This window comes from Hemiscyllium ocellatum, chromosome 11 (genome assembly GCF_020745735.1).
Source record: "Hemiscyllium ocellatum isolate sHemOce1 chromosome 11, sHemOce1.pat.X.cur, whole genome shotgun sequence".
Lineage (NCBI taxonomy): Eukaryota > Metazoa > Chordata > Chondrichthyes > Orectolobiformes > Hemiscylliidae > Hemiscyllium > Hemiscyllium ocellatum.
The window spans coordinates 29,078,981-29,093,528 of record NC_083411.1 but is presented as its reverse complement, the minus strand read 5'-3'; the positions used below and the strand labels follow the sequence as shown (position 1 = coordinate 29,093,528).

The 14,548-nt window shown below is 41.6% G+C and overlaps 1 protein-coding gene across 2 annotated transcripts in view; it reads left to right on the top strand.

Annotated features, from left to right (window-relative positions):
- Window positions 1-8,395: 8,395 nt before the first annotated feature.
- The window catches only part of LOC132820152 (ubiquitin carboxyl-terminal hydrolase 12-B), a 55,482-nt gene continuing 49,329 nt past the window's right edge, over window positions 8,396-14,548 (top strand). Inside the window, exon 1 of one of the 2 annotated variants that reach the window (XM_060832099.1) lies at window positions 8,396-8,554. In XM_060832099.1, the coding sequence (XP_060688082.1) occupies window positions 8,507-8,554 (48 nt within the window). In that variant the 5' untranslated portion in view covers window positions 8,396-8,506. Of the gene's footprint in view, window positions 8,555-10,544; window positions 10,588-14,548 lie in introns of those variants that run through there. The other variant, XM_060832100.1, reaches the window with a different exon arrangement.

The following is a 14,548-nucleotide window of genomic DNA, read 5'->3' as shown; positions in this document are numbered from 1 at the left end:
GAATGCACTGCCGAAGGGGCGGTGGAAACAAATTACACAATAACTTTGAAAATATAATTGGATAAATGCTTCGAGGGAAGCGGGCAGGGCTCTGGGAAAAGGACAAGGGGGTGAGACTACTTGGAAACCTTTAAAATAACTGACAAATACATTGAACTAAATGGCTTCATACATGGCCGATATGATCATGGCTATATTCAACAAATCCCATCCTTTTTGACAGTTGACAAATGCAATTCCAAGTTGTGCACATTGATGTAAACGCAGATAAATCCCGGGACCTGATCAGGTACAGTATATCCTAGAACTCTGTGGGAAGCCAGGAAAGTGATAAATGGGCCCCTTGCTGAGATATTTATATCATGGAATGTTACAGGTGAGGTAGTGGAAGACTGGAGATTAATTAATGTGGTGCCACTATTTAAGAAAGGTGGTAAGGAAAAACCAGGAATCTTATAAACCAGCCAGCCTAACATCGATGTTGGGCAAATTGTTAGTGGGAACCCTAAGGGACAGGATCTACATGTATCTGGAAAGGCAAGGACTGATTAGGAATAATCAACATGGCTTTAGATTAGATTAGACTTACAGTGTGGAAACAGGCCCTTCGGCCCAACAAGTCCACACCGACCCGCCGAAGCGCAACCCACCCATACCCCTACATTTACCCCTTACCTAACACTACGGGCAATTTAGCATGGCCAATTCACCTGACCCGCACATCTTTGGACAGTGGGAGGAAACCGGAGCACCCGGAGGAAACCCACGCAGACACGGGGAGAACATGCAAACTCCACACAGTCAGTCGCCTGAGTCGGGAATTGAACCCGGGTCTCTGGTGCTGTGAGACAGCAGTGCTAACCACTGTGCCACCGTGCCGCCCATGCATGGGAAATCGTGTCTCACAAATTTAATTGAGTTTTTTGAAGAAGTAATGAAGAGGATTGATGAGGGCAGAATGGTGGACTCGATCTATATGGACTGCAGCAAAATATTCAACAAGTTTTCCCATGATAGATGTGTTAGCAAGGTTAGTTCACACAGAATAGAAGGAGAACAAGCTATTTGAATACAGAACTACCTCAAAGGTAGAAGACAAATGGTGATGGTTGCTTTTCAGACTGAAGGCCTGTGACAAGCAGTGTGCCACAAGGATCGGCTCAGGGTCCACTGCTTTTTGACATTTTTATAAATGATGTGGATGTGAACATAGATGGTATGGTTAGTAAGTTTGCAGATTACACCAAATTTGGAGGTGGAGTGAACAGCGAAGATGGTTACTTCAGAAATAACAGAATCTTGACCACACGGGCCAAAAGGCAGCGGAGTAGCTGTTGGAGTTTAATTTAGACAAATGTGAGGTACTGCATTTGGAAAGGCAAATCAGGGCAGGACTTAATGGTAAGGTCCTGGGGAGTGTTGATGAACAAAGCAACCTTGGAGTGCAGGTTCATAGTTGCTTGAAAATGGAGTCACAGATAGATAGGATAATGAAGGCGGCATTTGGTATGGTTGCTTTTATTGGTCAGTACATTGAATATAAGAGGTAAAAACAATGACTGCAGATGCTGGAAACCAGATTCTGGATTAGTGGTGCTGGAAGAGCACAGCAGTTCTGGCAGGATCCAAGGAGCAGCGAAATCGACGTTTCAGGCAAAAGCCCTTCATCAGGAAAGGGCTTTTGCCCGAAACGTCGATTTCGCTGCTCCTTGGATGCTGCCTGAACTGCTGTGCTCTTCCAGCGCCACTAATCCAGACATTGAATATAAGAGTTGGGAGATCATGTTGCTGTTATACAGGACATTGTTTAGGCCACTATTGGAAAACTGCAAGCTATTCTGGTCTCCTTCCTATCGGAAAGATGTTGTGAAACTTGAAAGGGTTCAGGAAAGATTTACAAGGATGTTGCCAGGGTTGGAGGTTTGAGCTGAAGTCGAGAGTGTGATGCTGGAAAAGGACAGCAAGTCAGGCAGCATCCAAGGCTCAGGAAAATCGATGTTTTGGGCACAAGCCCTTCATTAGGAACAAGTGCTGCTGGGAAGGTGAGTGAAATCATTTTAAAAACTTAACTTGGGCTTCGGGGCCTCCATTTGTTGAGAGGTGAGAGTGAGGACCAGAGGGCTGCTGGGAAGGTAAGTGAATCCATTTTATTTGGATAGCGGCTGAACCAGAGACACCACACATGTAGTCTTTCCCACCTGCCCTCCTCCTCTAACCAAAAAGAAGGACTCTGGTGAGTTGATCAGGTAAGGTTTATCTATTTCCCTTTTTTATTGTTTTATCGAGTGATTTGGTGAAAACTTCCCCTTTTTGTTTACCTAAGCTAAGTCTAAAGTTAAATTTAAGGTAAAAAATGGCAGGAGATCCCAGACCCGTGTTGTACTCGTCTTGCTCAATGTGGGAGCTCAGGGACACAGCTGATGTCCTTGGCTCCTTCGCATGTAGAAAGTGTTTCCAGCTGCAGCTCTTGTTAGACCACATGACGGCTCTGGAGCTGCGGATGGACTCATTTTGGAGCATACGTGATGCTGAGGGGATCGTGGATATCATGTTTAGTGAATTGGTCACACCACAGATTAGGATTGCTGAGGGACAAAGGGAATGGGTGACTAAAAGGCAAAGAAGGAGCAGGAAGGCAGTGCAGATGTCCCTTGTGGTCATCTCCCTCCAAAACAGATATACCATTTTGGATACTACTGGGGAGATGGCTCACCAGGGGAAGGCAGCAGTAGCCAGGTTCATGGCACTGTGGCTAGCTCTGCTGTTCAGAAGGGCAGGAAAAAGATTGCAAGAGCTATAGTCATAGGGGATTCAGTCGTAAGGGGAGTAGATAGGCAGTTCTGTGGTTGAAAACGAGACTCCCGAATTGTAGTTGCCTCCCAAGTGCACAGGTCAGGATGTCTCAAATCGGCTGCAGAACATTCTTAAGGGGGAAGGTGAACAGCCAGTTGTCGTGGTACATATTGGCACAAACGATATAGGGAAAAAATGGGGTGAGATCTTACAAGCAGAATTTAGGGAGTTTGGAGCAAAGTATAAAAAGTAGGATCTCAGAGGTAGTAATCTCAGGATTGCTACCAGTGCCACGTGCTAGTCAGAGTCAGAATGATAGAATAAGCTTACAGATGCTTACAGATGCTGCCAGACTTGCTAAGATTTTCCAGCATTTTCACTTTTTTGGTTTCAGATTTCAGCATCCGCACTAATTTGCTTTTATCCAGGATGAATGCAGGGCTTGAGGGATAGCGCAGGACGGAGGGGTTCAGATGTTTGGTACATTGGGGATTGGTTCTGGAATGGATGCGACTATTACAAATTGAATGATCTCCACCTTGGCCAGACGAGAACCAATGTCTAGTACTAATGCCCATGTGGGCCATTTTTGCTAACATTGTTGGGGAGGATTTAAACTAATGTGATAGGGGGTTAGGAACCAAACGAGATTAGAGGACAGTAAGAAAGCAGTAACTAAAGCCTGTAAGGAACTAGATAATGAAGTCAGCATGACTAAGGGGAAGAGAAAGCAGGCAGCAGATGATGAATGCAAAAGGACTTGTGGTCCGAGGTGCATTTGTTTTAATGCAAGAAGTATAGTAATGTAAGGCGGATGAATTTAGGGCTTGGATTAGTACCTGGGAACTTGATATTATTGCTATTACTGGGACTTGGTTGAGGGAAGGGCATGATTGGCAGCTAAACATCCCAGGATATAAATGCTTCAAGTGGGATAGAGTGGGATGTAGAAGGGGTGGAGGAATTGCAATACTGGTCAAAGAAAATATCACAACTGACCTGAAGGAGGGCATTATGGAAGACTCAAGCAGTGAGGCAATATGGCAGAGCTCAGAAATAGGAAGGGTGAAATAACAATGTTGAGGCTATGCAACAGGCCTCCAACAGCGAATGGGATATAGAGGTGCAAATATGTAAACAGATGATGGAAAGATAAGGAGCAACAGGGTGGTGGTGATAGGAAATTTTAATTTTCCCAATATTGATATCACTTAGATGGAGCAGAATTCGTAAGGATCATTGTGGAAGGCTTTCTAGAGCAGTATGTAAGTAGTCCAACTCGGGAAGAGGCCATACTGGAACTAGTGTTGGGAAATGAGCCCGGCCAGGTGGTTGATGTTTCAGTAGGGGATCACTTTGGGAATAGTGATCACAATTCCGTAAGTTCTAGAATATTCATGGACAAAGATGACAGTGGTCCTAAAGAAAGAGTGCTAAACTGCGGGAAGGCCAACTATACCAAAATTCAGCAGAAGCTGGGAAATGTAGATTTGCAGCAGCTGTTTGAAAGTAAACCCACATTCAATATGTGGGAGGCTTTTAAAGAGAGGTTGATTAAAGTTCAGGAGAGGTATGTTCCTGTGAAAATGAGGGATCGAAATGGCAAGGTTAGGGAACCATGGATAACAGGTGAAATTGTGAGACTAGCTAAGAGAAAAAAGGATGCTACTGAATTGGAGACACTGATGTTGGACTGGGGTATAGAAAGTTAAACATCACATAACACCAGGTGATTGATGAATCACCAGATGAAGTGGCAGCACTCTGAAAGCTAGTGCTTCCAAATAAACCTGTTGGACTATAACCTGGTGTTATGTGATTTTTAGCTAGTCTACTGAAGACAGACAAAGCAATGTCAGGAATGTAGGACCAATCTGAAATGAGGAATAAAGAGGACTAAAAAGGGACATGAAATATCTTTAGCAAACAGAGTTAAGGAAAATCCCAAAGCCTTTTTTTCATGTATGAGGAGCAAAAGGGTAACTCAAAGACAAAGGAGGAAAGTTATTTGTTGAGTCAGAGAAAATGGGTGAGATTCTTAATGAGTACTTTGCATTGGTATTCACCGAGGAGAAGGACATGACGGATGCTGAGATTAGGGATAGATCTTTGAGTACTCTAGATCAAGTTGGAATAAGGAGGGAGGAAGTTTTGGGTATTCTAAAAGGCATTAAGATAGATAAGTCCCCAGATCCAGATGGGATCTACTCCAGGTTACTGACGGAAGTGACAGAGGAAATGGCTGGGGCTTTAACAGATATCTTTGCAGCATTCTTGAACACGGGTGATGTCCCGGAGGACTGGAGAATTGCTAATGTAGTCCCCTTGTTTAAGAAGGGTAGCAGAGACACTCCAGATAATTATAGACCGGTGAGCCTGACATCAGTGGTAGGGAAGCTGCTGGAGAAGATACTGTGGGGTAGGATCTATTCCCTATTTGGAAGAAAAGGGGCTTATTAGTGATGGGCAGCATGGTTTTGTGTGGGGAAGGTTGTGTCTTAAAACCTCATAATTCTTTGAGGAGGTGACAAAGTTGATTGATGGGGGAAGGGTTGTAAATGTCATATACATGGACTTTAGTAAGGCATTTGATAAGGTTCCCCATGGTAGACTGATGGAGAAAATGAAGTCCCATGGGGTACAGGGTGTTCTAGCTAGATGGATAGAGAACTGGCTGGTCAACAGGAGACAGAGAGTAGTAGTGGAAGGGAGACCTGTGACCAGTAGTGTTCCACAGAGATCCGTGCTGGGACCACTGTTGTTTGTGATATATATAAATGATTTGGAGAAAGGTATTGGTTTCCTGATTAGCAAGTTTGCAGATGACACAAAGATTGGTGGAGTAGCAGATAGTGAAGGGGACTGTCAGAGAATACAGCAGAATATAGATAGATTGGAGAGATGGGCACTTACAGTTGTATAGGATTTTGGTTCGGCCGCATTTGGAATACTGCGTCGCCACATTTCCAAAAGGGTGTGGATGCTTTGAAGAGGATGCACAGGAGGTTCACCAGGATGTTGCCTGGTATGGAGGGTGCTAGCTATGAAGAGAGGTTGAATAGATTATGATTAATTTCATTAGAAAGACAGAGGTTGAGGGGGTCCTGATTGAGGTCTATAAAATCATGAGAGGTATAGACAGGGTGAATAGCAAGAACATTTTCCCCAGAGTCTGGAACTCAATTACTAGGGATCACGAGTTAAAGTGAGAGGGGAAGGGTTTAGGGGAGATATGTGTGGAAAATTCTTTACGCAGAAGGTGATGGAGGCCTGGAACACGTTGCCAGCGGAGGTGGTAGAAATGGGAACGACAACATCATTTAAGATGTATCTGGACAGATACATGAATAGGCGGGGAACAAAGGGATACAGATCTTTAGAAAATAGGCAGCAGGTTTAGATTGAGGATCTGGATCAGCATAGGCTTGGAGGGCCAAAGAGCCTGTTCCTATGCTGTAAATTTCTTTATTCTTTCATTTTTGAGTGATGAAGGGCTCTTGTTCGAAATGTCAATTCTCCTGCTCCTCAGTTGCTGCCTGACCAGCTATGCTTTTCCAGCACCACACTCTTCAACTCCAGCATCTGCAGTCCTCACTTTCTCCTAGGTGATTTCAACCCTAATGGGAGGCCTCTTTCAAGGATGCCTACCTTGAAGAATGATTTGGAGATGCTGGTGTTGGACAGGGGTGTACAAAGTTAAAAATCATACAACACCAGGTTATAGTCCAACAGGTTTAATTGGAAGCACACTAGCTTTTGGAGCTCCGAAAGCTAGTGTGCTTCCAATTAAACTTGTTGGACAATAATGTGGTGTTGTGTGATTTTTACCTTGAAGAAGTTCTCCTCTCTCTACACTCATTCCTGATGAAGTGCTTAAACTTCAGTTCTCCTGCTCCTCAGATGCTGCCTGACCTGCTGTGCTTTTCCAGCACCACACTCTTCACCACTGATCTCCAGCATCTGCAGTCCTCACTTTCTCCTGGTTTAAGCTATATGGAGAGGCTGAATAGACAAGGGCTAATTTCCCTGCAGCGTCAGAGGCTGAGGGGTCACCTTCGAGAGGTTAACAAAATCATGAGGGACGTAGATGGGATAAATAGACAAGGTATTTTCCCTGGGTTGGGGGAGTCAAGAACTAGAGGGCATAGGTTTATGGTGAGAGGGGAAAGATTTAAAAGGGATCTAAAGGGCAACTTCTTCCACCCAGAAGGTGATAAATGTATGAATGAGCTGCCAGAGGAAATGGAGGTTTGCTGGTACAATTACAACATTTAAAAGTCATCTGGTTGAGTATATGAATAGCAAGGGTTTAGACGGATATGGGCCAAATGCTGGCAAATGGGACTAGATTAGTTTAGCATGTCCAGTTGGTGTAAACAAGTTGGAATGAAGGTCTGTTTTCTTACTGTATATCTCTATGTAGTTTAAAGGAGTTACAGTGAAGAGAGTGGGTGGAGGGAAGAGGAAGTGTGAAATTAATTGTGCTCTGTAGGCTAAAGTCTATGAGGTAAAATTCAGTCTGGAAATGTAAAGTTGGTTCATCAACAGCTAGAAAGGCAAAAATATAAGTTACAATTTGGGGAAGAAATTGTTCCTTATAAGTAGGGAATAACTTTTAGTAGCTAAATGCAATACACATTCCATCTGTAAACATCATAGCAATACAAGTATTAATAATGGAGTCTAGCTTATCCATTGATTTTTCATCAATATTCTCAGTAGAGCTGATATTCTTCCTAAAAGGTGATATTTTACAAACAGTGATTTAGATGACATATTCATGTAAAGTTGTTAAATCTCAACTGATGAACTGATATAATTTTATTTGAAACACTACCAATTTTGATGAAATCATCAAAGTTTCATCTACTTTCTTTTGCAATGAATGATAAATCTGTTCATAATTTAAACAGGGCAGGGAGGGGAGAAGAAATGTTTCTGATCCGGTGAAGGTTGGGATGGGCAATAATGTTCACATCCCAGTACGGATTTTCTTTGTACTTAAGAGAGCCCTGACCATGTCAGTCAGGTATTTGGGTTACAGTCTGAATAATCGGTGAGAGGGATTATGTATAAAAATTAGGGGCATAGGAGGAGTAGACAGAGAGAAAAAAAACTTTTCCGCTTGATGGATCAATGACCAGTGCGCATAGGTTTCTGGTTAAGGGCAAAAGGTTTAAAGGAGATGTGAGGAGGGTAGTGGGAATGTGAAAGGTGGTAAAGGCAGACTTTCAGTGTTTAATAAATATTTGGATGTGCAATGCTAAAGCATACAAAGGGCTAAGTACTGGGAAATTAGATGACAATAGTCAGGTGGTTATTTTTAATTGGCGAGGAGGCAATGGGCTGAAGATTTGCCGCTGAAATGCTTTTGTTTTGGCAGGGTCGGCTGGACACGTCCTCACCCACCGCTCCAGATGCGTGTCGCCTCAGCCAATGGACCGATAGTCGGAGCCGGCGGCAGGGACACTGGCCGAGGAACGTATGTGCTGCGGAACGACTGTCAGGGCGCACGTGGCGTGTTTGTGTGCGGACGGCGGTGTTTGCGCGGCGGACGGCTGCGGGGCGGGAGTCGGTTTCAATGGGCTGGGAAGGGGGGAGGCGGGGGACGGCTGTGGGTGTGACGCGGCTGCGGAGCTTCCCCCCCGCCCCCCCTCCTCCTCCCTGGGTTCGGTTGCCGGCTCCGCGGTTTGGGCAACATGGCGGTGGGCAGATGGAAATACTGATGACTGTCAGAAAAATCGCCTCGATTTGTACGATGGTGAGTGCCGAGGGTCCTCCCTTTTTTTTACCTTGACCTCCCGGGCTCGGGATAAAAGTTAAACACCAGCTGCAGCCCGGCACCTTGCAGAGACATTTCGCTATTTGCTGCAGATAAAGCTGTACCAGGGGCTGGTTCTCCGGGAACAGGGGGAAAGAAATGTTTCAAACATTGTAAATTGAGGGAGAAATCTGCGACAGTACCATCAATCTGGGGGAAAAAAAACGGTTTAGTCAACCCACAGCAATATTGTTTATAACCTCGCCCAAATCCAGCATTTCTCAATTCTCATTATAAAACTTTTCAGTATTTGTATAGGACACATTCCAACCATGGCTTCAGTCGCCAGTCCTTTTCAAATTTTTGATCGAGGGGCTCTGAGTATGCCTTTCATTTGGAGTTTCTATATTTAAATTGGTCCTGCAGGTTGAACCTCCCAGTTTGTTTCGTGATCGTTCATGGCAGGGATACACAGAAATGCCGTTTCATCCCTTCCACCGTCCTTTGATAAAATTGAGGCATTTATAGCTTTTCAAAATACTTCGAGGACTTAGGTTGTTCACGTGGAAGGAAGATCAACAACCAGTAAGAATGCATTAATGCTAAATATTCATAGAATATATCTGCGCTCAACAATGTTTGCGCCGAGTCATTATAGCGTATTGCTGCTCAGGAAATTGAGTAAATGCGGATTGATAGTCGATCCAACTGATTGCACTTTTGTGAAGTACGTTTACCACCTCTCACTATTGATTGGAACTTTTAACTGAAAAGATTCTTGACAAATATGTATTTCAGTATAATTGTGTAATTCCTTGGAATGTAATTTTAGCTGTAGGTTTCGTTGAAAAATTGATTTGCGTCGCTAATTGCCTTCTATGAAAGTACTGGGTTGTAATTTTTTCTGTAGTTGCAGAATCTATTTCTATGATGTTATAAAAGAAATATTGGTTTAGCAATGATAGAACATGTATTTATGTAATTATGTTCTTTTTGCACTTGGTTTTTGTGCTGGAATATACTGCAGACTTCAATTTAGAAACAAATTAGTGTTTGGGTTGATTTGAATAAAAGTATGGAGTGTGTACAATTCATATTTTTACTCGTTTTAGCAGTTAATGTTTCTCAAATTTGTACCTGTGTCTTTTCAGAATTTTATGTTTCAGTCTCTCCAATCTCTTGCCCTCAATATTGAAACTTCCCAAGTGACACTGTGACTGTAATAAAAGAAAATTGTTCCCTTTTCTCACTGTGCTGCAGCTTTTAACGTGGTTGACCACATTATCCTTCTCTAATGTCTCTCTACTATTATTTAGCTGTGCGGGTACACTCGCCTGCTTCCATTTTAATCAAGAATCTTCTCTAATGGCCTCCGTGCTCGAGCATCATTATTGCTGTGTCCACCAAGGATGTTTATTTGATTTTCCTTTTTTTTCTTATTGACCTTGTGCCCCATTGCAAGATCACTTAAAGATATAACATCAGTTTTCATATCTTCCTGAATGATGCACAGCTCTGTTAACTACTTAAGCAGTCCCTCAGGATGGTGATGACATGGATTCTGCTCTGATTCAATGCATGATTTGCAACTTCTGCCAAATGTAGGGCAGGCGGTGCTTGAAGACTTGGGTAAATGGCTTAGGTGCTCCCTCTTGATTTTGTCTATGCACATTCCCAGTGCAGTGTCTCAAAGTTTTTAGTGCCTTCACAAATGTGCCTTTCCATTTTAGCCAGTGCAACTAAGGTCTCCCATGAGTCAGCAGATATATTTGAGCTCTTCAGAGATTCTTAAAGCGTTTCTACTCTTTCACCTAGGTGTCTCCAGTGAACCAAGTAGAAGAGTTGCCTTAGAAATCTGGTGTCAAACATACAGATGACATGTCTGACCTAGCAGAGCTGATTAGTGCCACGATGCAGTACAATTTGGCTTGAGAAAGGAAGCTACTGTTGAACGGCCTATCTTGTCACTGGATTTGGAGAATCCTGTGAAGGCACTGTCTGTGGTACCTCCCTAGTGCTTTGAGATGCCTTCTGTAAGTTGCCTAAGTCCCCAAAGCAAAAGGTAGTACAAAATCACTACTTCCTGGTAAACCTTTACCATAGTCAGCGATTTGAAATCCTGGTCTTCATGTACTACTTTCTGCAATTGATAGAAAGCTGAGCTGGCGCATTCAAAGTCATGATTTTTGTCAGATGTATCTACCTAGTTGGAAGAGGACCTTAGGTTTGTTTGTTTAGTGAAATAGCTTCACCACAACATTTCTCAGCCCTTTTACTACCCTTCAGTTGTACTGGATGAGCACAAATTCTGTAGTAGGCCTACGTTATAGGGAGAGATTAGGACTTTATTCCTTGGAGCATAGGAGAATGAGGTGTGTAATATTGAGATGTATAAAATCATGAGGGGCATAGATAGGATGAATGCATATAATCGTTTTCCCAGGGATGGGAAATTGAAAAACTAGAGGCATAGGTTAAAGGTGAGAAGAGAAAGATTTGAGAAGGATCTGAAGGGCAACATCTTCACGCAGCGAGTGGTGCATAACATGCGATAATATGCATTTCATCAATACAAGTTTGTGGTAACGTGATTGACCCGGGAATGCTGTTTCTACATCACAAACGTTTAAAACGTGTGTGTTGGCTATAATACCATTACAGCACCAACACTTTAAGCGCTGTTTCTGAAGCTCAATTTTTTTCTACAATGTGAGGTTGCATAAGAACGCAACCATTGCGTTGTAGAAGAACTGACTGTACATGAATGGGCTGCCAGAGAAACTAGTTGAGGCAAATACAAGAACAACATCTTAAAAATATTTGGATTGGTACATGAATGGAAAGGGTTAAGAGGGATATGGACTAAATGCAGGCAATTTGAACAAGCTGAGTGGGCACCATCGTCAGCATGGGCCAAAGGAACTGTTTCCATGCTATGACTCTAAATTTCTTTCAGAGAATATTGGGAAGATAATCCATTGTCCATTCTCAACCACAAACCTTTTTTTATTCATTGGTGCCATGTGGGCACCACTTATTGCCCATCCCTTGTTATCCTTGAGAAGGTGGTGATGAACTGCTTTCTTGAACATCTGCAGTACATGTGCTGTAAGAACACCCACAATGCTGTAAGGAAGGAATTCCTGGATTTTGATCTAATTCTCTAATCACACGTTAAATCCCTGCCCATAAACCAGCCTTCAAAAATTGGCATCATGTTTGACCTCAGTGCACATAAGATCACCTCTATTCCATGACTGAAACTGCATGTTACATCTCCATAAAATTAGATAACCTCAGCCCCGTTTTGACTCTTCTGTTGTTGAAAACAATGTTTGTGTCCTTGTTACCTATCGCCATGTTCTGGTCAGCCATCCACACTCAATCTTTTGTAAACATGATGTGCAAAAATGCAATCCATATACTTAGTTGCATCAAGCCTCATTCACTTGTCTTTGTGCAGATTTGACCTACATGGGCTCCTGGCTAAGTATCATGATGATTTTAAAATTCTCACTTTTTTGTTTTTAAAATTCTTCATGTCCTGAGGGCTCTCTGTCTCTAAACGTTTTTGCAGACTGGCAAAACTGAGATATTGCTCTCTGATAATTCTGCACTTTGACATCTCAGATTTTAATTGTTCCAACTGCCATTACTCTAAACTCGGCATTCACTCTATAAATATCTGTTTACTTCACTTTCTTCTTTTTAAGACCATCCTTAAGATCTATCTTATTGACTAAATTTCGTTGTCCAAGTATTCCTTTGTGTTACATGTTTCTTTTTCTCCTGTGAAGTTTCTTGAAATTTATAATTATGTTGAAGACAGTGTACAAGTTGTTGTTTTTGAGCTCTGATTTGTATTTTCCTGAGACCCCCAGGGGTTGTGTGTATAGCAAAACCAAAGTATAATTAGCTGCATTTTAGAATAAGATTTCTGCTGTTTTCGTTTATTGAGACTCTTCCAGCATAGTAAATTGTGATAATTTGGCCACTACAGGGTCTTTCAACTGAGATATCTTTAGAATAGTAATGCTTATTGACAACAACAACTTGCATTGTAAAACACCTTTAGCATAGAAAACTCATGAATGCAACTCGTGTGTGATGTTGATTTCAGTAAACATACAAGTGTATTTTAAATTTCTTTTGTTAATTTAGTATACAATAGTGCACTGAAAGCCAATGGCTGTTTCTTTACTTGTATTTTTTTATATAAATGCTGCGAACAATAGACTTCAAATTATTAATTGACAAACTGCAGCAATGGCATAAATTTTACCATAATGGGATCATGGTGCAAAGCGATAAGATTCTTGCTGTCAGTATCCACAATTGTTGCAAATTTCACGAGAATAAAACAAAAACGACTGTGAAATGAAATTGTTTTGAATAACAGTTATGATTGTATCTAGTCACTTATGTAAATATCCATTGAATGGCTGCTGTATGACAGAGGATTTCCTACAACCCAAATTTTAATCATCCATAATGGACATGACTGTAAACTACTTGAATTTCACTGCCATGGTTTAAGATGGAGAAACACTTTGGTAGTTGCTTTGGTTAACCAATATCAGAACTCTCTTTCACAGGATGGGATCAAAGCTTAAACTTGAATACAAGATGATAAGTTTGTAAAATATTATACCTGTTATTCATTTAACGTTATGACTTTACCACTGAAATTATATTGAACTGCAGCCATTTGTACTGAATGAAAAGATTAGTGAATGACTTTGCTCAAATTAGTTGAAAAACATTCAACATACTTAACATAATGTCCAGATTGCTTTGTGATGGTGAAATAAAGATTTATTTGATTTTAATTTTCTTAAATTTTGCTTTTGAAATCTATTACTTCATGCAAAATAAAACACTGCCAATGTTAACAGTCTACATTGAATTGCATAGGATATTCCGTTCAGAAGTAGGCCATTTGGTCCAACTAGTGCATGCCAGTGTTTCTGCTCCACTCAGCCACATCGCATCTTTCCTCATCTGAATCTGTTTTCGTTACCCGCTATAATTCCCTTCTTCTTCACCGGTTTGCCAAGCTTCCTTTTAAATACATCTCTACTATGTTTAACTACACTATGTGGCAGAATGTTCCATATTCTCACCACCCTTTGAGATTTTTTTAAAATTTCCTATTGGATATCTTGGTGACTATCTCATTGTGAGGCTTCTGGATGTGCTGTTCATCAAAGAAAAACATTCTCTGCATTCACTGTAAAGTCTATGAAAGATTTTGGAAAGGACCTTTTTTAGTTCATCCCTTAGCCTTTTTCAATAGAAGAAAGACGAGCGTTTTATTCTTTTCCTGACATTTATACCTAGACATTCCTGGTATCCTCCTTGTAAATCATTTTTGCACCTTGTTCACTACCTCTGTATATTTTGGATAGTATAGCTGCATGACATTCTGGTTAAGTGTAACGTCATTTAAAAGTTGGTACAGATTTAGCATAACCTGCCTTCTTGTCATTGCTCTTCATGGGGGAAGAAAAAGCTTAGCAATTGATTCTTTTCATGCCGTTGCTAACTTATGGTCAAGTTTTAATGATTTGTATTGGCCTGAGATCCCCATGTTCCTCCATCTCACCCAGGGCAGTATTTTCCATTCCTACTATTACTACCTCCTGATTCTGTCCTGAACTTTATTTACAATAATTTGTGCTTTAGGCAACTATATTAATGTCCTTCTGTAATTCATTGCAAACCATCTCTGTATTGAATGCTGTTTCTTTTCTTTTCTCCCACCCCCCCGACTCATTTTTAGAAATTGGAATCCAAAATCAAAATTCAAAATCACCAACGTGAATACTGAACAGTAGTGGTTCAGGCACCGATCACTTGTACAATATCCTCCTTTACTTCCACTCTCTGCTTTCTATCCTGAAGTCAGCTAACTAACATTTCTATCGTTTGGCCCTTGACACCTCCTTCTTTGACCATGTTAATTAGTCTATTATGGGACACATTATTAAACAC